This window comes from Corythoichthys intestinalis, chromosome 13 (genome assembly GCF_030265065.1).
Source record: "Corythoichthys intestinalis isolate RoL2023-P3 chromosome 13, ASM3026506v1, whole genome shotgun sequence".
Taxonomy (NCBI): Eukaryota; Metazoa; Chordata; class Actinopteri; order Syngnathiformes; family Syngnathidae; genus Corythoichthys; species Corythoichthys intestinalis.
In genome coordinates, this window is record NC_080407.1 from 52166768 (window position 1) to 52191769 (window position 25002).

The 25002-nt window shown below is 40.1% G+C and overlaps 1 protein-coding gene across 1 annotated transcript; it reads left to right on the forward strand.

Moving 5' to 3' along the window:
* The first annotated feature begins 1341 nt into the window (after positions 1 to 1341).
* Positions 1342 to 24875, forward strand: supt16h (SPT16 homolog, facilitates chromatin remodeling subunit). The gene is made up of 24 exons (XM_057854582.1): positions 1342 to 1503; positions 1589 to 1794; positions 6794 to 6886; positions 6950 to 7120; positions 7188 to 7487; positions 10396 to 10547; positions 10706 to 10878; positions 10938 to 11028; positions 11110 to 11183; positions 13168 to 13280; positions 13356 to 13421; positions 13481 to 13579; positions 18332 to 18447; positions 18512 to 18665; positions 18729 to 18856; positions 18949 to 19211; positions 19268 to 19386; positions 19443 to 19681; positions 19763 to 19838; positions 21800 to 21969; positions 22036 to 22165; positions 22228 to 22354; positions 22425 to 22499; positions 24396 to 24875. Exons 2-24 carry the CDS (start codon positions 1729 to 1731, stop codon positions 24491 to 24493), a joined length of 3093 nt encoding a protein of 1030 aa, XP_057710565.1. The 5' UTR covers positions 1342 to 1503; positions 1589 to 1728; the 3' UTR covers positions 24494 to 24875.
* Positions 24876 to 25002: the final 127 nt, after the last annotated feature.

The following is a 25002-nucleotide window of genomic DNA, read 5'->3' on the forward strand; positions in this document are numbered from 1 at the left end:
CGTCGTTTCAGTTCGACAGCTACATTTTTTCTAAAACAAAAAATAAAAAAAATTAGATTATAAAAAAAATATATATCTTATTTTATACGTCTAACTTGAATTTTAGAAGGTAGTGTTTAGCCCGATAGTACCATTGTATATCTCTACGACAGCCATAGCTATCATATCAATAGGCTAGATGTCATATGCGCACTGTAAGCCAGTGGGGATGAACGTCGCCACTTGTCGGCCACTGTGCGTCGTGGCAGTTCGACAACTACACACTTAGAAAAAAATAATTATACATTATTTTCAACATCCTGTCTAAATGACAACCACGCTAATAGTTTGTAGAAACCAAATCGATCTAACTAATACAGTAATGTGATATCTTTTTTTAAATATTAACAACAAACATTACAACATAAGTGGGATAGTACAATGTTAAACAACTTTAAAAGTAACAGACAGGCCTACAGAATAATCATGAATACAATATCAGAAATTACAATCACATATAACTGAAAATTAAAAAAAAAAAAAAAAAATAGTAAAAGAAAAATTTTAGGGTTAACTAGCCAATTCAAGCTCCTCAACAATTTCACAGTTTCAAAGCATTTTCCCCCTTCGAATATATAATATTTATTTTTATGTATGAAAAATTTCCCAAAAATCATAATTATGTTGATAGCCAGGTAGTAATGTTTTTTTTTGTTTGTTTTATTGACACACAACAAACATTACAACATAAGTGGCGTGCTACAATGTTAAACAACTTCAAAAGTAACAGACAAGCCTAGAGCATAATCATTAACATATCAAAAATTACCATCAAATATAACTGCAAAATTAAAAAAAAGAAATGGAGGAAAAAGGAAAAGTTTTACCAAAAAAAATACTAGTAAAAGAAAAAAATCTAGGGTCTACTAGCCAAGTCAAGCTCCTCAGCAATTTCACAGTTTTAAAGCATTTTCCTCCTTCATATATTCCAAAGAAGAAAAATAGTGACATAATTCTTTGTGAAAAATATTAAAAGTAGGAATAGATTTGAAATATTTATTCTCATGTATCTTTACCAACATCACAACATAAGTGGCATGGTACAATGTTAAACAACTTTAAAAGTAACAGACAAGCCTAGAGCATAATCATGTACATAATACCAAAAATTACAATCACATAACAAAAAGAAATGGTGGAAATAAAAATAAGATATACAAAATAAATAATAATAGTACAAAAAGAAAAAGACGAGAGTCTACTTGTGGCACCGCTTTAACTTCCAGGTCCTACTCGAGTGTTCCCTCGCGAGAATTCAGGTTTGATGACGCGAGGACTAACGATGGCGGGAAAAAACAGCAGCGGAAACGAACAAAACAACGCCCAAATAAATAATATGAGTAAAATGAGCCCACAAAAATAAGCGATGTTTTTATTATTATTTTCTAATAACTTCCATGGAATGGCTGTGAATGTCCATCTTTCAGTGCCATTGACGGCGCAAAACGTCCAATCCATTTAAAAGTGAAAAGCTCAATTCTAAGTCTTTACGTTGTTTTTGTACTACAACAACGCTAATTAAGCATCTTTTGTGTATGTGCCGAGGAAGACGTCGGCTGTGCCTTGGCTCCTGACACGCATCCTCCTCATCCCCCTCCTTTTCATCTTCCTCGTCGTCACCATCCGGCCTGCTGAGTGCTGAGCTTGAACGCGAGGCCGGTGTCGGGAGTGTGTTTCACCGGACTCACCATGGCGGCGAACCTGGACAAGGAAGCGTACTACCGGCGGATTAAGCGACTTTACAGCAACTGGAAGGTATAAAAACAATTAAAAATAATAATTAAAACAGGTCCACGGCGCTCGGTAATTTATTAAAAAAAACAAATCACCATTAGCACAACTAGCCCGCTAACTAGCCGGCTAGCTAGCTCAGCATCGCGCCAAACGCACTTGTTTTTTTCTCGCAAACGCGAGCCTCGTGGCTATGAAAATGGGGACTCGAGAAACTCTGAGGTCTTGACAACTGCTTGAGTGGAGATTTATCCTCCACGAAAATGTATATTCGCTCCTTGACAAGGTTAGCGGGCTCGTTAGGAGTACAGAAGAGTCAGGCGGCGTGCAATAAGCATGAACTTTTGTTCTTGGGTGCACGCATGGACGTGGACATCCACAAATGCACTAAAAACACTCGCTTGTGGGTGTTAAAGGTGCATGTAACGCTTGAAGTTCTTTTTGCGAACCACCACTAATCGTTTAGCACCCCAAAAATTCCAAATGTGACGGAAATTGAGCCTATTTTGATAGTTTTCCATCACATGACCATGTATGTCTAATTGGTGTTCTGAAATGCACTGAAAGAAATGCAGTATATTAACCTGTCAAAATAGCATCCATGACGTCTTCTGGATACTTGTTGTTCCCTTAGAATTTGCTAATTAAAATGGTTTTGGGACATGGTTGGCAAAAGTTTGTTGATTTCAATTATATCTGAATGAACAAACGTTTATTTGCTGCCAGCCTCCCTCTTCAAATGGATGTCTAATAGTGGTACTCATTACTGGGAGGGTGCATGTGTGCAAAGAAAGAATATTTTTTAATGTTATTGTTTGGAGAGAGAATCTGTTCTCTTAGTTTTTAGAAGAAAAAGGCTCTCACTTCAAAAGTCTTTTAAAAGTTAACTTATGATCACAAGGAGAACATCAATCACACACGGAATACAACGATGCTCTGACGTGGCAGAGCTCAGCGGACTGTTATCATACTAAACGTCGAGGTCAGCTGGTAAAAACAATGATTTTCAGAAAAACACGCCATATCATGAAGCGTAGATTGGTTTCACCAATTAAGTGTTACAATGTATCTTTGCCCTTGGGAGCACCTGCCTGCCCTCCCTTGCTTCAGGATGTAGACAGCTGTGTTCTGACTAGGCATGTGCCGGTATGAGATTCTGACAGTATGAAAACCTTAAGCAAAATATCACGGGATTGCAATTATAGCTCTAAAATGTGTTACTTTAAGATAACTGACTTGGGGAAAAAAACTAGGGCTGTCAAACGATTAAAAATTTTAATCGAGTTAATTACAGCTTAAAAATTAATTAATCATAATTAATCGCAATTAATCACAATTCAAACCATCAATAAAATATGCCATCTTTTTCTGTAAATTATATATATATTCTGTAAAATAAATTGTTGGAATGGAAAGATAAGACACAAGATGGATATATACATTCAACATACGGTACATAAGGACTGTAGTGGGCATTTCACTCTACTGTCATTTAAATCTGTCTATGCTGTCCTCACTCCGAAGCGTCTACTTTTTCCAAAGCTAGACAGCTAGTGAACGACGCCTTAATAATCAGACTTCTTCCTTTTTCGTCTGATTTATTCATAAAATAGCCTCAGACCATTGTCCTCTTTAGACCGTCGTAAAACTACAAAAAGTACACAAGCATTACATTAGCAACAACGTTAGCTTAGCATGCTATACAGGTTCACTAACATAAACAAAAAGCGTCTCATACAAAAAATATAACATTTCCCTTACTAACATAATATGTACATTCTTTACAACAACCATACTTACGGACAAATCTTGTCCAAGGATCATATAAGCACAACATTACAACATAGGCGTCAGCCTGAGACGTCGTGCAGCCATATTGAACTGGCAAGAAAACAATAAACCATGTCGCAAAGCGACCACAAGAGTTCGCTGTTGGACAGCACAAAAAGCCTTGCTGTAAAACTTACCAAAAGGCAGAATACTGTCTGAGTGGGACATGTGCGTTAATTGCGTCAAATATTTCAACGTGATTAATTTAAAAAATTAATTACCGCGCATTAACGCGATAATTTTGACAGGCTAAAAAAAAACCAAAACTTTTTTTTGTTGAACTGGATTTTTTCTTTTCCAAAACATCTTGGGAAATTGGAACATAAGTATAATGTTAAAATTAGGGCTGTCAAACGATTAAAAATTTTAATCGAGTTAATCACAGCTTAAAAATTAATTAATCGCAATTCAAACCATCCATAAAATATGTCATATTTTTCTGTAAATTATTGTTGGAATGGAAAGATAAGACACAAGACGGATATATACGTTCAACATACTGTACGGAAGTACTGTATTTGTTTATTATAACAAATCAGCAAGATGGCATTAACATTATTAACATTCTGTTAAAGCAATCCATGGATAGAAAGACTTGTAGTTCTTAAAAGATAAATGTTGGTACAAGTTATAGAAATTTTATATTAAAACCCCTCTTGATGTTTTCGTTTGAATAAAATTCGTAAAATTTTCAGACAAAAACAAGTAGCTCGCCATTGTTGATGTCAATAATTACACAATGCTCATGGTGCTGAAACCCATAAAATCAGTCGCACCCAAGCGCCAGCAAAGGGCGACAAAACACAAAAAAAACAAGTAACAAGTGGATATGACACTGTGCTGTCATTTTAATTTGTTTGAGCGGGGCATGTGCGTTAAATGCGTCAAATATTTTAGCGTGATTAATTTAAAAAATTAATTACCGCCCGTTAACGCGATAATTTTGACAGCCTTAGTTAAAATAAATTACAAAAAATATATATTCAAAATAAAATTAAAATAAATGCAGTGCTTTAGGTGAGCGTAAACCCACAGCTAGTTTCACATTATTACCGTCAGAACAAAAATAATTGAATTATTTTCCACAAAAAGCACATGTGTATGACTCGTATCATGTTTACATTATACACACACGCGCTTTCTCAACACAGACAGTTGCCATAGAGAAGAAGAAAAACATCTTTCACCACTGCTAGACACACTAAACACGCTGGAGTTAACTCTCGTAGCTGGTAGGAAATGTTTATGATAGTGTTTGCTAACCTTTTATATTGTGTAAATTAGTCCTGAACGATATTGGGAAAACTATTGTTGCGATTTTTTGGGGTTTGGAATATATTGCGATATTATATTGCAGTATTATTTTTAAAAAATATATACGTATATATATTTTTTTTAAAAAAGAAATTTTCACTAAATGACTTGAATAGGTGTTTGGAAAGACTTTGGATGATTCACCATGACCTCACTGTCCAGTGATCCCTCGTTTTTCGTGGTTAGTTGGGACCAGATCCCGGTGCAATAAGTGAAAAACTGCGAAGTAGCGCGCAAAAAAAACAAATTTTTTTTTTTTTTTTTGGATGTGTGTTTAATGTATTTATTCAGATTTAGCATTGGAAAGAGATACATTTAAGACATGTTTTTCTCACTTTTTTTCCCAAAAGTATGATTGAAAAAAAATGTATAAATATGATATATTTTAATAAATGGCTTTTAAGCACTGCAAATGTAATAATTATGATCAGTTTAAAATATTACTGTACCACCAAATCATTTTTAAACAAGAATAAAGTACTGTAGTAGAAAAATGCTTGTCTTTATTAAATGCTTCTGTTTACCTACCTTGGCTGTGATTCCTGGAGTGACATGTCGAAATTACAAACTCCTCAAGATCACTTCTAGCGTTTATTGCCACGACATAACATGTCCGGCTGGCGATGTTAAAACGATATATCGTTCAGGCATAGTATAAATCATATTGGAGGTATTGCCTCCTGAGCAGCGACCCTCTGCAAACATGTTTTACATGTCGGTTGGCCCTCCACGCCCGTCTGTAACTTTTCTGTAGTCGAAGTATTCCCATACCAGCGCTTTCTTTTTCTTCGATGGGGGGGGAAAGGTACAGGAGTTACACCTCCTCCAGCCATCGTGTAGCACAGCTGATTCACTGACACTGAGCAACAACCGGTGGGGGAGGGTTGAGCCTTACAGCTGCAAGCGAGGGATTTCTCCATGCATTTTTGGGGACATAGAAAATAGCCAATACCTTAGAGACGGTATGCTGGAAATTTTTTGCAGTTTTGAAACCTTGACGTTTTCATACCACGGTGTACCTTGAAACCGGTAATCGGTACAATGATAAAGTTTAAGCTATATGTCAACATTTGAGAAGCATATGTTGGGAACTTGGGAAGCAATTCCTTGACAATTATAAATGGATGGAATATTTGTAGCTTTTGCATTACAATCCCTAGCAAAAAGTATGGAATCGCCAGTCTCGGACGAGCTCTCTCTCAGACATTTTATCATGTAGAACAAACTCGGATAAAAAAGCTTGAAACAATCATGAATTAGTTTAAAAGTGCTACTCTTTAGCATTCAGAAATACTAAAAGAAATGAATAAAAAACCTTGTAGTGGTCAGTAAATGTTAATTTCATAGAGCAAGTGCAGGGAAATGTATATGAAATCACTCCATTCTGAGGAAAAACAATATAGAATCATGAGAAACAAACAAAGAAATACCATCAAGGACTTGAGGGAATTTTGATGTCTTCTTCAGGCAGTCCTCTTGGTAAATCTCACTGGAACAGCACCAAACAAAAGTTCCAGCATCATCACCTCAGTCAAGAATCTGCATTGGACGAGGTGATGAGGCTGGAACTTTTGTTTGGTGCTGTTCCAGTGAGATTTACAAAGATGACTGCCTGAAGACATCAAAATTCCATCAGTCCTTGATGATATGGGGCTGCACGTCAGGCAAAGGCACTGTGGTTAAATCTTCAATAAATGCACACGTTTACATTGAAATTTTAGACAGCTTTCTTATCCCTTCAATTAGAAATATGTTGCTCGGGGTTGTACGTGCAAAGCTACCATCAATGATGTTAACCTGAGCTATGCTAGCTTGTTCTGTAGTGATTAACTGGGAGCAAAAAAACTAAACAGTTTGACACTGTTGTTTACTTTTCCAGAAAGGAGAAGATGAATTTGGTAAAGTCGATGCCATCGTGGTTTCGGTGGGAGTGGACGAAGAAATCGTCTACGCCAAATCCACAGCGATTCAGGTGAGAACATATCCTTCGCGCGTCAAGTCAGACTTCGTATTCCTTACGTTCTTCTGTCTTCAGACTTGGCTGTTTGGTTACGAAGTGACGGACACCATCATGGTGTTTTGCGACACCAAGATCCTCTTTCTCGCCAGCAAGAAGAAGGTGGACTTCCTCAAACAGGTGGCCATCACCAAGGGCAACGAAAACGCCAACGGAGTCCCGCCGATCACTCTTCTTACCAGGGAAAAGGTTGAATTGCGCTCATTTGAATTTCCGCAAGCCAAAAACGTGACGACGACGGCGGCCTGCGTTTCAGAACGAGAGCAACAAGCCCAACTTCGACAAGATGATCGAAGCCATCCGAGGCAGCCGCGAAGGCAAGACGGTGGGCGTGTTCAGCAAGGACAAATTCCCCGGCGAGTACATGAAGAGCTGGAACGACACGCTCGCCGCCGAAGGCTTGGAGAAGGTGGACATCAGCGCCGTGGTGGCGTATACCATGGCGGTGAAGGAAGACGGCGAACTCAACCTGATGAAGAAAGCGGCAGCCATCACCAGCGAGGTGTACTCCAAGTTTTTTAAGGAGCGGGTCATGGAGATAGTGGACGCCGATGAGGTAAAGACGACTGCTGCAGCGAATGAATATTTTAGTAATCGAGTATTCCACTGAAAATTCCATCGATTAATCGGCTAAATATTAGGGCTGTCAAATTTAACGCGTTATTTTTTTTCGTTAATCACGTTAGAATATTTACCGCATGCGCGGAATGACCCACTAATGCTTTGCCGCAAACAGACTACTATTTACAACTTTCCACGCATATATTTTTTCAACCCTTCATTAACCGTCGACGGGATGTTGTGGTCGTCGACGCATTTACGTCATTGATGACTTTGACTAGTCAGGACAGCCCTATTTGAAATTAGAGCTGAAACGAATACTCGAGCAACTCGAGTAACTCGAGATTAAAAACTGATCCGAGTAATTTTATTCACCCCGAGGAATCATTTAATTTTGCCAGCTCTAAGCATCACGTTTTGCCCGGACTATTTTTAATGCGGGACAACGCGCTGACGTCACGTGTGTAGAGGAAGAAGCAATAAAAAAAATAAAAACTTACTGCCGCCGACAGCCGCTACATACTACGCCGACGTTGCTAAAAACTACGTCCGCATGATGCTAGAGTGTGGTAGCAGGTAGTGTCCGATGCGTCTCATAGATATCGCATGCATAGGACTAGATGCGAAATGACAGACTTGGCCGCGCCTGGGCAGCGTTGGTAAACAGCCGCCATCTTCAAGCAGTAGACATCTCAGCGCTAATAAATATAACGTTGCTGTCACTTGCTTACGTAACGTTAGCCCCTCGGACGGCTAGGTTTGTATTGATTATGACCACTGTCGATGTGTGGCTAACGTGGCTTACATACAGGGTACCCGCGGGTTATTAAAAGTATTAAAAAAGCATTGAATTTAGTTTTCCATTATTGAATTATTAAATGTATTAAATTAGCTGTCGTGAGTCTGGCATTTTTTCACTGTGGTTTTGATTTTGAAGAACAGTGCAACCTAAATTATATCCGTTACGAAGTTTGTTTTTTTAAAAATACATAACGAAGATGACACGTAGAATTTTTACAATGCACTGCACTACAAATCATAATGCACCTCGTGCGTGCGTGCGCGCTGTTAGCAACATTAGCATCAACATCACAACAGCAGGCAATCGCACAGTACTGTGTGCTAACGCAAGGAACTGCTCAGATGCCTTGGTTGTTTATTTCGACGAAAGTGTCAACAAGACAACCAAGTCCAAACTGTTGGACCAGCATGTGAGGTATTGGATCGGCGACCAAGTCGCATCCAGATACTTTGGGTCGCAGTTTATGGGTCATGCGAAGGCAGTGGACCTGCTTAACATTTCAAAGTAAGTTGCCAATTTCTCCAATTAAAATGTGTTAGATGCAATAATGTATTTCTGCACGGTTTGCCTTTCGAATGAATGTGAATTTCGCAGTTTAACTCCAGAGTTAGCCATGTTCAATGGAGTATTGGCAGGGCACTAGCCTTAGCATGGATAAACCGGAGTCGTAGATTCACCATCACTCTCAGATGCACAACACGGTTAAAACTGTCTATTATTGGAACGAGTGCGGGGTAACGTTGATCTGAAAAACATGGCATGGTGATAGGCAAATTATAATGTAGGTGATAGTAAAACACCTCCTGGTATATTTAAAAAAAAATTCTTGATTAAATGAGAGTAGGGATTTTCTCTATCTTATTAAAAGAAATGTCTTCAATAGCTAACAAAGGATTAACATGTGTTTTGTATACTTCTTGCAATGTGATTAGAAAAAAAACAATTACCAAGGGAAATGGCCGTGTGTAGTTTTGTTATTTTGTGGTAATTAATGGTAAACTACTGCCATTTAGTGGCTGTTTTTTTAAACTTTCACTGCCAATTGCAAGCACTTTACAGTTAAGGTGGCCAACTTGACAATCACCTACCGACCACCTTGACTAGGTCCTCTTAAAATGGAAACGTGTGGTATTGCAAATGTACTTTCTGAAGTTGCTTTACAACAATGGTGTAAAATCCATTTTATCCTGGGGAAAAAAATTCTGAAAGGCCTTATATTTAAATGTGTTTTAATTGTATCTTCAATAAATGTGCATTCTTTTGTTAAACACACTTGGTAATTGAGGTTAAATTTGATGTTCAGTGCTTAATTTTTTTATTATGATTCAATATTATCTAAATAATGGGTGCGAGAAAAGTATGAATTTTTATTTGAAATGGCATTAAAAAAGGTCTTAAAAGTCTTGAATTTAGATTTATCAATGCTGGGGGGAACCTGTTACAGTTTAGACTAACTTAAAACTTAACTAGAACTTAAAAATAGCTGGACACAAATGGAAATTGAATTGAAACACGTGGGAAACGTAGCTTTCAAGTGATGTGTGTTATCAAGCGTAATTACATTTTTAGGTAAGAAATATGTTTTTTTTTTTTTTTTTAATAATAGATCTAGAAGTTTTTTGAGTGAAAGCAGAGAATTTTTTTTTCTAGTCACATCTTAGATGCAATTGTTGGCTGTTTTCAACAATGTACATCGAAAATAAAGACATTGATTGACAGAAAACGGTTGAATATTGGATTAAATGTCTTTTTTCTGATGTTTATTTATAATTGCTCTTTACTTAAAAAAAAAAAGTTTTATCCGATTACTCGATTAATCGATCGAATTTTCAGGCAATTACTCGATTACTAAAATATTCAATAGCTGCAGCCCTATTTGAAATCAAATATATCCGCCGCCTCTTCCTCTACTCGCGTGACGTCAGTGCGTTGTGCCTCACTAAAAGTAGTCTGGGCCAAGTGTCGTGCTTGGAGATGGCAAAATTGAATGATTGCTTGAGGCGGAGAAAAAATGCCACGATCAGTTTCAGCTCTAGTATAGACGAACCATTTGGGGTAACTACACACGTATTCACCCGCTACACTCCTGTCTTTCCCACAGAAAGTACGCCACAGCAAACTGGCTGAATCCGTGGAGAAGGCCATCGAGGAGAAGAAGTACCTCGGTGGCGTGGACCCCTCCACAGTGGAGATGTGTTACCCTCCCATCATCCAAAGCGGCGGGAACTACAGTCTTAAGTTCAGCGTTGTCAGGTAGAATGTAACCTTCACCTAGTGCTATGCAATATGATACATAATGGCAAAATGATAGTAAGCAAACTATTTGTATAATTACTTTATAGTGGCATCACATTTTGGCATGCAATGCATCTTGGGAATTCAGTTCAGTTTGTCATGTTTCCTCCCGTTAGTGACAAAAACCACATGCACTTTGGTGCCATCACCTGCGCCATGGGCATTCGCTACAAGTCGTACTGCTCCAACCTGGTGCGGACGCTCATGGTGGACCCCCCGCAGGAGATGCAGGACAACTACAACTTCCTGCTACAGGTGGAGGAGGAGCTGCTAAAGGAGCTCAAGCACGGTGGGTTCAGGGATCGCCGGCGGGATTGAGCACGCATGTGACCTGGATGGTTTTCCCAGGTGTGAAACTCGGCGACGCCTACAATGCCGTTCTGGAGTACGTGAAGAAGGAGAAGGGCGATCTGGTCGCTAAGCTGACCAAAAACCTCGGGTAAGTTCCCACAATGAGTTGAATGCACCTCAGGCACGTTTGTATCACGTATAGCAAAATTAAAATGCGGCTCATTCACAGGTTTGCCATGGGCATCGAGTTCCGAGAAGGTTCCTTGGTGCTCAACGCCAAGAACCAGTACAAACTGAAGAAAGGTAACGGCGCTATTGTGCTAAACAAATAACGCTCTTTGATATACATGTATCACAAAAGTGAGTACACCTCTCGCGTTTCTGCAGATATTTAAGTATATCTTTTCATGGGACAACACTGACAAAATGACACTTTGACACAATGAAAAGTAGTCTGTGTGCAGCTTATATAATAGAGTTCATTTATTTTCCCCTCAAAATATAGCCATTAATATCTAAACCCCTGGCAACAAAAGTGAGTACACCCCTTAGAAACTACGTACATCCCTAAATGTCCTAATTGAGTACTGCTTGTCATTTTCCCCTCCAAAATGTCATGTGACTAGTTACAGGAATGCTGCAGAGATTGAAGAGTTGGGGGTCAGCCTGTTAGTGCTCAGACCATACGCCGCACTCTACATCAAATTGTTGTGCATGGCTGTCACCCCAGGAGGAAGCTTCTTCTGAAGACGGTACACAAGAAAGCCCGCCCGTCTCCATAGGACATGGTTCCAGTAATCCATGTGCTTTGTTGACATGTCTTCAGCAAACTGTTTGTGGGCTTTCTTGTGTACCGTCTTCAGAAGAGGCTTCCTCCTGGGGTGACAGCCATGCACACCAATTTGATGTAGAGTGCGGCGTATGATTTGAGCACTAACAGGCTGTCTATTACACGAAATTTCCGGGTTCGCGGTGAGTCAGTTACAGGCACACTTTTGCAAAATAAACAATGTGTATTTATGACAATTGCAGAATTAATAATGTTTATTGAGTACAATCCCACATAAAAGCAAGCAAGCAAACAAATATCAAAACAAGCATAACAAGTGGTAACAATAACGCTAGATCGAGATTGTCACTTCTAATATCCCCGCGCTACCGTCTAAGCACAAATATTCCTCTAAGGATAAAAAGAACTCTTACCGTGACAAAAGGGGCGGAGAGTCAATGCCCCGATCAGAGTCAGAAGAGGAATAAAGACGTCATCCGTTGGCGGACTCTGAGGGGGTGGCGAATGCTCCTGGCTTTATAACGGTATGCCTCGTAAGCACAGAGGTGGGCCGCCTCGAGGCTCAGGAGGCGGACCATTTTGCCCATACATGGATCATGAGATTCCCTCCCAGTGGTGGTTTGTTGTACAACCCAGGCGCCAAAGTAGCGTGAAAAACAAGTTGTCGTGAGATTCCCTCCCAACTGTGGAACCCAGACGCCAGGATGGTGTGAATAGGTGTCGAAGTGGCGCAGTAAACAAGGAGAAGTTGTTACAATCAAGGTCACAGACGCAATCATACATCACAAAGGCATAATATGCTTCACTTAAGGCATAATGTGCTAATGTTAAGGCATAATGTGCTAATTCACTTCGGGTCACATAATATTTTCCCCCATCACTGACCCTCCACCTCTTCAATCTCTGTAGCACTCCTGTAACGAGTCGAGGGAAAATGACAAGCAGTACTCAGTTTGGAGATTTAGGGATGTACGTAGTTTCTATGGGGTGCACTCACTTTTGTTGCCAGGGGTTTAGATATTAATGGCTATATTTTGAGGGGAAAATAAATGAACTCGTATTATATAAGCTGCACACAGACTACTTTTCTTTGTGTCAAAGTGTCATTTTGTCAGTGTTGTACCATGAAAAGATATACTTAAATATCTGCAGAAATGCGAGGGGTGTACTCACTTTTGTGATAATTTGTAACGATATACATCGTCAAAACAATAGTAATTCATAGTATACGTCATCGTAGATTTTCTCCATTGTCAGCAGACTCCGATGCGCTGATACTTCTAAAATCAATGGGTGTGATAAAGCACTACACGACACAAACATATGGCGCATAAACAGTTCATGAAATATTGAGGGGGGAAAATTTGAGCACAAGGTGAAAACCATGTGGGGAAGGGATGCGCCGAGTAACCTAGAGGATAAGAGGGAAGATACGTCGGATAGGAGTGTGGCAGGGCAGTGTTTTGTTTTGTTAACATGTACGTTTATATCTGGCAGGGATGGTATTGAGTGTCAGTTTAGGCTTTGCCGACCTCATCAATAAAGACGGCAAAAAGGAAGAGCAGAAGAAATACGCTTTGTTTGTCGGCGACACGGTGCAAATTAACGAGGTAAGTCGACCTGAGGCGCACGACGAGAACGTGCAGTCCGGTGCTAAGTGATTGTCTACATCGGCGGGACGACAGGAAGAGCCGGCCACGGTCCTCACGCCGGTCAAGAAGAAGATTAAAAACGTCGGGATCTTCCTCAAGGTGAGAGCCTGCCAAAACGCCACGTCGCGACCAAATTCTGAAGTGGCCGCCTCTCTCAGAACGACGACGAGGAAGACGAGGAGGAGGACGGCGACGATGCCGAGGAGCTGCTGGGGAAGGGCGCACGTAGCGCGGCGCTGCTCGCCGACAGAACCCGGGTGAGTTGGCCAGGCGGCTCCTTGACGTGATGTGCACGTGAGAGCTGCTGACTAAGCATGTGCGTGTTTTTGGTTTCTAATAGCTACTTGGGAAGGTAAGTAGTCAATTCCAATATAATCGCTCGCAGATGAGTCACCGTTTTGCATTTTATTATTTTTTTGAACTCATTCCCTGCTATTGACAGTGGGTTAAAGCTCTCCGTCGTAGTGACGGAAATCTGTCAGGCCTATGATTAATTTTACAAGAATTAGTGATTAGTTTTTTTTAAATGCAGTTTTTTTGTATTATCAGACAGTTTGCTGTTAAAGCTAGAGCTGTCCCGACTAGTCGATGTCACCAATGACGTAAATGCATTGACGAGCACAACATCCCGTCAACGGGTAATGAAGGGTTAAAAAAAAATATGAGTGGAAAGTTGAGGACGGTCGGTATGTAAGCGGGGAAAGCGGCACAAAGCCAAAAAAGCGCACCAGAGTTGCCAAAACATTAACTTATTTCAATGAAACGAATGGATGCCAAGCTTGGCTGCACATCGGCCATGAATGAACACCTGTAGCGCCGTCACTGAGTTGTAATTTTGAAAGACGACAGGAAACAACAAGCTGGCAGATCGTAAGTCCATCTAACCAACTAACAACATGTTTTATTGAAGTTGCTTAGCCTGTCGGAATATGCAATGAGTCCATTTATCGCACCCGTTGGTGTTACTTGTCCATACTCTAGTTTTTTTCTGTTTCATCAAAGAAGAATAGGGTGGTCCTTATATGGGGTCAAATTTTTTTTTTTGGAAATGTTCAACTCTCACCTCCTCAATGTGTTAGGAAATAAAAAAAAGTAAACTGTGCAAATTTTCAAAGTAATTATGCAATATTTTGAGGTTGCTCACAGCCTTTGAAATTTCCAAAATGTTCGTATTTTTAGAAATGTTACCGTTATCGGTTATTTTGGAAAAAATGCTTTCAATTTCTTTATTATCAACTGAATGTAGTGAAACTTCACAATGCATACACCAGATACAAATCTAAAAATTAAAGCATAATACAAACAACACATGGTTACATGTATATTTGTGGAATCATAAACCTAATTTGCAACCGCCTTATGATTACAGTCATTGTTACAGAATACCGCTGGTGTCCTCAGGTTCACAGCTAGTGCAAAACTGTGAGGAGTGCTTCAAAACAAGAAACAAATTGATTTGAACCAAACTATTGTCAAGATATTTTGACTGATTAATAAACTAAAAAGTATGGCAACATACAAAAGGTTCACTATCAGTGACTGATGATTATTTATTGATTTCACTAGTCTGGAGCAGTGTGGCCTTTTTGCATCGGGGAATCTCTTCCTGTGGTCCTGTACGACTTGCAGCAAGTATTGTTTCTGTTCCTCATCATTAGTTAGCAAAGGATTGTACTCTTCGATGAGTGCCACTCCCCTTTCAGCTAAATCGTTAACAACCTTCGGACTGTGCACGATGGAAGATGCTGCCTTGAAGTCGTCTCGGGAGTCCCATGTTTCTGGTTCAGCCTGGAGAAATTCTGCAGCTATGTCCAAATTTGTGAAGAAAATCTTGGTGTTTCGGTTCACACACCCCACAAGGGACATTTCCTGGATGGACTTCTTGGCAGCTTGTATGCGCTTTGGACCTTTTGGCAAACTATCAGAAGCAGATCCTTCCTCCAACATAGCTTCCACCATGGCTCTCTTTGTATCATTGGTTACTGCTGGGTCAAAGAGGGCCAACGCTACCAACTCTTCACTTAAATACCAAAGGTGTCCTGAAAACTTACTGACTGCAGCTTTGGAAATTGCTGGGTTGATGTCCTCATACATCTTCAAACTTTGCAAAAACCACAAATCATGACAAGGAGCAGAGACGGCATCAGGAGCAGTGAACCAGACTCGGACGTTCAATCGGACGATGAACACACAAACATCACGAATGCCTTTGTTTTCATGAGCAGTGAGCTTGAACTGTTCTCGAAATAGATAAATCTTGAGCGCATACAATGCCTTCGCCATCCAGCGTGCGTGATGTATAGCTCCAGGAATCCTGAAATGAACACCACGAGGAGGACTACTGCCGAGAAAAATTATGACGAGTTCCAGGAGCTCTCTGTAATCATCTCTTGGTTGAAAACAGTCGAGGTGTTTCATGACAAAATCAGTGGTATCATCTTTGATGTCTGCAATCAAATCATTATCATCAGTTGTCACAGCCGGCCTGAAATCTGTGCGGTCAATGTACTCCCAGTGCTTCTGAAACCTTTTGAAAATCTGAACATCAGGACCAGAGGTTGGACCCACATGCTGGGGCAAAATAACACTCGTCATCACTATCACCTTCTGTGTTGTCTTCGGAACCAGTCAGTGACGCTAGCTCATTCATCATGGATTCCTGACTGGATAAAACCACTGAATGTGACAAACATGAATCAATATTAATTCACGGCTGTGTTTTTAAGAATAGCCAAGTCAATTTCAACATAAATGTATGATACAAAATACCATAATCTGTCACACAATACATCTTACAAAACTCAAAAATACGGAAAAATGACAATATTTTTTAAACTTCTTGAGCAACCTCTAAATATTCTCTAATCTAAAAAAAAAATGTTCCTAATTATTTTTACATTGATTGTAACATGTTGGTGGGGTGAGAGCATGAGTATTTGAAAGTTGAAAAATAAGGACCACCCTAAAGAAGAAGCATGGGAAAAAATTACACTAGGGAGCTAATATTTCCCCAGGATAGTAAAAACATGTAAAGATCGAAATGGCAACATGCTGCAATTTCTAACTTATTACAAACAGGTTGGGGAGATTCGCACTAAATTCTTGTTTTAACGCCATGTTCTGGCTCATTGACTCCCATGATAAATCATAATTTTTGATCTGCTGTAAACCTGATGTGCATATAATGCATTTTCCGTGATTACTGATGCAGTCGCTTCTTTGGCGAGTCAAAAACATGGAAATAGAGGAATTTGTGTGTTGAGAGTCTTAACACCCAAAAATCACTAGGGGGCGCCATAGGCCAATACATGACTTTGCTTGCGAAAAAAATCTGTTGTTATGACTTATAGACTGATTTGGGCCTCTAACTATGTCATCTGAAATATTCAAATTAGATTTATATATAGCTTAGTTAGTTTTTCTATTATTAATAATACTGCTATTAATGTCCATAGGGGGCATTCAAAAAATAAAAACTGTCTGTGTAGATAGTTCTGATGCCATTAAACATTTTGAGTGTTTTGAAAGGGAAAAATTCAAGAAATGACTTAGTTATCATACTTCAAAGGAAAAGCCAGAATTTAGTTTGATTCAGAAAACTTCCATTGTGTAAAAACTGGGCATGCATAAAAAATTCTGTTATGACTTATGGACTTATTCAAGCCTCTTACTATGTCATATGAAATATTCAAATTAGACTTTTATTTTACATATGTATGAAGCAGTTAGTTTTGCTATTAGAATAATACTGCTGTTATTGTCCATAGGGGGCATTAAAAAAAAAAAAAGATATACAGTAGATGTAGATAGATAGGTCTGAGGCCACTGAACATTTTGTGTGTTGGAAAGGGAAAAAAATATTCAGAAATGACTTGCTTATAACACTTCAAAGAAAAAGCCATACTTTGGACAAACTCACAAAAATTTAGTCAAGATAAAATAACGCCCACAGGTTAAATGGTAAATGGTGTTATACTTATATAGCGCTTTTCCACCTTTCAAGGCGCTCAAACACTGTAAACGTTAGCATTGCTACATTGAGGCTAAGTGGGGGGGGGGACAACCTACTTTAGCCCGCAATAAAACATTGGCATTCTTCTCCAAAACGCAAACTTGCAGTTAAAAGTTGACACTTCAAACATGAAAAATCGCTGGTTCACAGCATTTGCAAACAAAAAAATGAAAAACCACGTGCAATGACCAAAAGTGCTTTTTTGCGGAGTGTGAAGCTTACGGTTAGCGGTTTGAACATCTCAAAATAAAAGAAAGTCATGTTCGTCATATAAATAACGATTTCTGGAGTTAATCCCACATACTTCAGAATTCAGATGCTACACTAAGAATAGCTTTAAAATGACACGCTTTATGAAAAATCTGATTGGCAATGTATCAATATTATAATACTATTATACATAATAGTATACTATTATATTAATTGTAGATATTTTTTTATTTCATTGTTTTCCTTGTTTATTTAAGTATTTATTTGTACTTCAATAAAGAATTTACTTGTTCCAAAAATGTTTTTGTGAATTAGTAAGCGTCAACAAAATTTTCATTGCTAAATTAGTTTAAAAAAAAAAAAAACATTAGTTGACTAATCGTAAAAATAGTCGGCTAACTAATCGGGAGAAAATTAGTCGTTTGGGACAGCCCTAGTTACAGCCCTCCGCTGGGCTTTTTTAAGGCTGTATTAGAAGAAAGAATTGAGTGTGTAAAAGCAGTTTTCCCATGGTCACTTCCCAGTTCTTATTTTTTGTCATTGGGTTACCCATTTTTACGGATTCACCAGTTTTTGAAGTATTATTGAAACAACTCTACACTGAAAACGGAATGAAAATAGGTTGATTTGTCATAACTGAATCGAATCAGCCTAATTTAAACGTCAACGGCAGCCAATGAGTTCACGTCTGCATGCATCACAGCATTTTATCACCGCATGCGCGTTTTTGTCTACCCTGAAGGCGTCGGTCCACTTTTGACACGCACGTACGTTGTCTTCTACTTAGAACGAGATGACTGCAGAGGAGAAGCGGCGCGCCCACCAAAAGGAGCTCGCCAACAGTTTGAACGAGGAGGCCAAGCGGAGATTAACCGAGCAGAAAGGCGAGCAGCAGATCCAGAAGTGAGCGGCGGAAACGCGTCGAGAGCGGCGCCGGCTCGGGAACTCAACTCCTCTTTGTCTCCAGGGCCAGAAAATCCAACGTGTCGTACAAGAACGTTTCCCAAATGCCTCGAGAGAGGGAAATAAAAGAAATGAAGATCTTCATCGACAAGAAATACGAGACGGTCGTCATGCCCATTTTCGGCATCGCCACGCCGTTTCACATCGCCACCATTAAGGTACGCCGCTTCCGGCTGGTTATTTGGCCTGTGGCTTTTCTGAGGTTTTGTTTCGTGGTCCAGAACATCAGCATGTCTGTGGAAGGTGACTACACGTACCTCAGGATCAACTTCTACGTTCCTGGCAGCTCCTTGGGAAGACAAGAAGGGAACATCTTCCCCAATCCAGACGCTACTTTTGTCAAGGAAATGTACGTTTTTTTTTTTTATATAATTATTATTAACCCTTTCAATTCCTCTTAAAAACTCTGGTTCCAATGGTTCTCCCTCGTCTTTCCGGCAGCACGTACCGCGCGTCTAACCTCAAGGCGCCGGGCGACACCTCGGTGCCGTCCACCAACCTACAGAACGCCTTCCGCATCATCAAGGAAGTCCAAAAGCGCTACAAGACGCGAGAGGCCGAGGAGAAGGAGAAGGAGGGCATCGTGAAGCAGGATTCGCTGGTGGTCAACCTCAACCGCAGCAACCCCAAACTCAAAGATCTCTACATCCGGCCCAACATCGCCCAGAAAAGGATGCAGGGCTCGCTGGAAGCGCACACGAACGGTAAATGGGGAAAACGCCGGAGTCCGCTTCCACGTGCTGATCCCTCTCTCCTCCAGGTTTCCGTTTCACGTCGGTCCGCGGCGATAAAGTGGACATCCTTTACAACAACATCAAGCACGCCATCTTCCAGCCGTGCGACGGCGAGATGATCATCGTCCTGCACTTCCACCTCAAGGTGAGGAGGCGCCCTTTGACCCTGAACGAAACCCAATATCGTCCTCTTTCCCGCAGAACGCCATCATGTTCGGCAAGCGGCGCCACACGGACGTGCAGTTCTACACGGAAGTGGGCGAGATCACCACCGACCTGGGCAAGCACCAGCACATGCACGACCGCGACGACCTCTACGCCGAGCAGATGGAGCGCGAGATGCGGCACAAGCTCAAGTCGGCCTTCAAAAATTTTATCGAGAAGGTGGAGACGCTCACCCGAGAAGAGTTGGAGTTTGAGGTTCCCTTCAGGGACCTGGGGTGAGTAGAAAATTTTCCAGTGTTTATATCTCAAATTTTAATTGTCAATTCTAACACCTTCCCATGGGGAAATGTTTGCAGTTTCCAGGGCGCCCCCTACAGGAGTACCTGCCTACTACAGCCCACCTCCAGTTCACTTGTCAATGTTACAGAATGGGTAAGGGGAACAAAAATCCTACGTTCAATTGGAATACAGCAAAAAGTATGGAATCACCAGTTTCGGACGAGCACTCACTCAGACATTTTATCATGGACAACAAACTCCGATAAAAGGCTTGAAAAAATAATGAATTAGTTCAAAAGTGCAACTCTTTAGCATTCAGAAACAGTAAAAGAAATGAATAAAAACATTGTGGTGGTCAGTAAATGTTACTTTTATGGATGAAGTGCAGGTAAAAAATATATATGGAATCACTCCATTCGGAGGTAAAAAATATGGAATCATGAGAAACAAACAAAGAAATAACAATCAAAACACATCTTTAGTATTTAGTAGCACCACCTCTGGCTTTTATGACAGCTTGTAGTCTCTGAGGCATGGACTTGATGAGTATTCTTCATGAATTTGGTGCCAACTCTCTTTGATTGCAGTTGACAGATCATTCCAAGGTCGGAGCCTTACTGTGGATCTTTTTTTTTTTTCAATTTCCACCACAGGTTTTCAATAGAGTTGAGATCTGGGCTATTTGCAGGCCATGACATTGACTGGATGAGTCTTTAACAGTTTTAGCTATGTGGCATGATGCATTGTCATCTTGGAAAATGACATATTTTCAATTGAAGGGATAAGAAAGCGGTCTAAAATTTCAATGTGAACTTATGCATTTATTGAAGATTTAACCACAGCCATCTCACCAGTGCTTTTGCATGATATGCAGCCCCATATCATCAAGAACTAAGGAAATTTTGATGTTTTCTTCAGGCAGTCATCTTTGTAAGTCTCACTGGAACAGCCCCAAACAAAAATTCCAACATCATCACCTTGTCCAATGCAGATTCATGACTCTTGACAAGATGATGATGCTGGAACTTTTGTTTGCTCCTTTTCCAATGCAGATTCTTGACTCTTGACAAGGTGATGATGCTGGAACTTTTGTCTGGTGCTGTTCCAGTGAGATTTACAAAGATGACTGCCTGAAGAAAACATCAAAATTCCCTCAGTCCTTGATGATATGGGGCTGCATGTCAGGCAAAGGCACTAGGGAAGATGGCTGTTGTCAAATCTTCAATAAATGCACAAGTTTACATTGAAATTTTAGACAGCTTTCTTATCCCTTCAATTGAAAATATATTTGTAATTTTCCAAGATAACAATGCTTCATGCCACAGAGCTAAAACTGTTTAAGCATTCCTTGGAGAAAGACTCATAGAGTCAATGTCATGGCTGCAGGCCATGACATTGACTGGATGAGTCATATTTGTAAATCTCACTGGAACAGCACCAGACAAAAGTTCCAGCATCATCACCTCGTCAAGAGTCAAGAATCTGCATTGGACTTCTAAAGCATTCCTTGGAGAAAGACTCATCCAGTGAATGTCATGGCCTGCAAATAGCCCAGATCTCAACCCTATTGAAAACCTGTGGTGGAAATTGAAAAAATATGGTCCATAGCAAGGCCCCAACCTGCAAGGATGATCTGGCAACTGCAATCAAAGAGATTTGGCACCAAATTGAAGAAGAATACTCATCAAGTCCATGCCTCAGAGACTGCAAGCTGTCATAAAAGCCAGAGGTGGTGCTACTAAATACTAGATGTGTTTTATTTCTTTGTTTGTTTCTCATGATTCCATTTTTTTTTCTCAGAAAAAGCACTTGCGCTATAAAAGTAACACTTACTGACCACCACAATGTTTTTTATTCATTTTTCTTAGTATTTCAGAATGCTAAAAAGTTGCACTTTTGAAGTAATTCACTATTTTTTTCCAAGCTTTTTAATCTGAGTTTGTTCTACATAATGTCTGAGTGAGTGCTTGTCCGAGACTGGCGATTCCATACTTTTTTTTTAGGGGTTGCATTAACTCACGGATGGTGCTAGATGATCCAGATCTGCTTTAAAAATGACCACACAGTAATTTTGGAATAAAATGCATCCTTCATGAAACCATCTTAATCTGCAGCCACCATTTGTGGTGACTCTGGACGAGGTGGAGCTGGTCCACTTTGAGCGCGTGCAGTTCCACCTGAAGAACTTTGACGTGGTCATCGTCTACAAGGACTACAACAAGAAGGTCACCATGATCAACGCCGTGCCCGTCAACTCGCTGGATCCCATCAAGGAGTGGCTTAAGTGAGCTCGCCGCGACTGCAAATGGTGCCCGGCGTTCGGTTTTGACGGTCCCGCCTTCTCGTGCAGCTCGTGCGACATCAAATACACAGAAGGCGTCCAGTCCCTCAACTGGACCAAGATCATGAAGACCATCGTCGACGACCCCGAGGGTTTCTTCGAGCAAGGAGGCTGGTCCTTCCTGGACCCGGAGAGCGAGGTATGAGTCGCGGTAACGCTGTCAGTTGCGGCGGCGACAACATTGCACACTTTGCCCACCAGGGGAGCGGTGGCGAAGAAGATTCAGAGTCCGAGATGGAGGACGAGACGTTTAACCCCTCGGCTGACGAGACGGAAGTGGAAGAAGAAGACAGCGATGAAGACTACAGCTCTGAGACGGAGGATTCCGGTACCTTGGCATAGCTTTTTTTCCTCCGGAATGTTTGCGTCTTAATAAAGTTGTGCCCTGTTGCTTTTAGACTACAGTGCATCACTAGGCAGTGAGGAGGAGAGCGGCAAGGACTGGGATGAGTTGGAGGAAGAGGCCAGGAAAGGTGGGCCACATTTGTGTGTACATGTAGATTTGTTTGTCACGAGTAGATGTCCATCCAGCGGTATAGGTTTGGTCTCAATATTGGTAGGGACCATATAACCTGCATGTACACTTTTTGCTGGGGATGGGACATTAATAAAATCAAAAAGATTGGGTGAACGGTGGTCTGGGCTACATTTCTCACTAATATGAACCTAATTTTGAAAACTTCCAGAATAAATGTCTGGATTTTATTAGCAAAATTTAAATTGCAATATTTAAACACAAATTATATTACATACACAAAACTTGTTAATCATCTCAACCATCCAAGAGTGCAAAAAAAAAACCAAAAACATCTTCATACCACTTAAAATTAGGGCTGTCAAACGATTAAAATTTTTAATCGAGTTAATTACAGCTTAAAAGTTAATTAATCGTAATTAATTGCAATTCAAACCATCTATAAAATATGCCATATTTTTCTGTAAATTATTGTTGGAATGGAAAGATAAGACACAAGACTGATATATACATTCAACATACGGTACATAAGTACTGTATTTGTTTATTATAACGATAAATCAAGATGGCATTAACATTAACATTCTGTTTAAGCGATCCATGGATAGAACTTGATAGACTTGTAGTTCTTAAAAAATAAATGTTAGTAAAAGTTAATCGAAATTTTAAAACCCCTCTTAGTGTTTTCGTTTTAATAAAATTGGTAAAATTTTCAATCAAAAAATAAACTAGTAGCCCGCCATTGCTGTCAATAATTACACAATGCTCATGGGTGCTGAAACCCATAAAATCAGTCGGACCCAAGCGCCAGAAGAGGGCGACAAAACACCCAAGAACACAAGTTACAAGTGGACATGACACTGTGCTGTCATTTTAATCTGTTTGAGCGGGGCATGTGCGTTAAATGTGTCAAATATTTTAACGTGATTAATTCAAAAAATGACACCCGTTAACGCGATAATTTTGACAGACCTACTTAAAATTGTCTAAATAAATTAAATATGACAAAAAAAACTTCTTGGTCAGGGAATAACAAAAATAAATAGAAATGGAACCTTCCTTCAGGTAAAACACTACTGTTGTTGTCCACAAGCTCAGCCAAGCTCGACAAAAAATGAAAGCTCCTTTGGGCTGCTTTGAGACCACATCAATAAAATAAAACTGGGGAGAAGGGGATAAACCTTGGTTCACTACATTTATTACAGTTTAATTAACGTTAACAGTAGAAAACATCCAAGAGGGTATTTCTCTCAAAGCAGCTTCCTCCTAGAGTTCGGGAAATTCGCACAGATTAATGTTATGCTAACTCTGATGCAGGTTGCACTTTCAGTAGCAAAATTTGTGGTGTGTTCCCCACCTCCACAACATTGACATTTTTACATTACTTACAGTGGCTGCTGCTGGCGGGGAAAAAAATCTAATATCCCTTGTCTTTGAAGGGGTCGGTGAATGAGTGTGTGTGGGGGTTGGTTGGGGGGTCAAGTCATCAGACTGTCAAAAAAAGGGACTGGCACATCAAGTGAAAAGGGGTCAATGTTAGTCTGAACATAATTAAAGTACTGTAATTCACTTAATAATGGTAGGGTCAATTTTATCCTTACAACACATAGAAACTAGACAATATAAATTACCTATATAACTGAACTCATTATATATTGCAAATAAGGTTGCTTAAAAGTTGGTGGGGACAATTTGAGCATCCTGAAAAGTTGCTAGTGTTATGTCCCTGCCATCCCTATGACCTACGCCCTTGCGTCCATCCATTTAAAGTGCCTCCCACCTCTAATGGATCGGTACATCCATCACTGTCTACGGCAGCTAATGTAACTCATTCATATCCAGTTTACGTCAACCTTTCGATTGGAGCAAAACTGAGCTGTCGTTGTTCTCACAGCCGACAAGGAGAGTCACTACGAGGATGAGGACACGTCCAACAAAAAGAGAAAGAATCGCACGCCGTTGCCGCCCAGCAAAAAGAAGAGGCGGTCCTAAGCCGCAACTTCCTCCGCACCCCAACCGGCTCACACCACCTGCGTGTAGACGTACCCGTCATGTCACGTCACATGATCATTGTGACGTACCAGCAAAGTTTTCTCTTCATTCCTCGTCCGTCAGAATCGCGTGTGCGTGTGTGTGAATTATGTTTTTGTTCTGTTTTTTAAATTGCATATCTTTGTTTTGGCTCCTTCAGAAACGTGGTTTAGTTTTTAAGGGGGTTTGTAAACAAGGCGCACACACGCACACAGTCTCTCTTCGTCTTTTCCAAGTAGATGTTTGTTGTACTTAATTCTGAAAATCTTTTTTTTGTTTTGTTTTTGTAATAAAATTAAAAGGAAGAAATTACTTTCATATGAGTGGTCTCGATTTCTTATTTCGAGATATTGACGTTCATGAAAAACAAGCCGTTTGAAAATTGACTAATTTATGGCTATTTTAAAGTACTATTTATCAAAATGCCCTGACGCAAAATGGCCGACAAAAAAAAAAAAAAAGGATGAAAA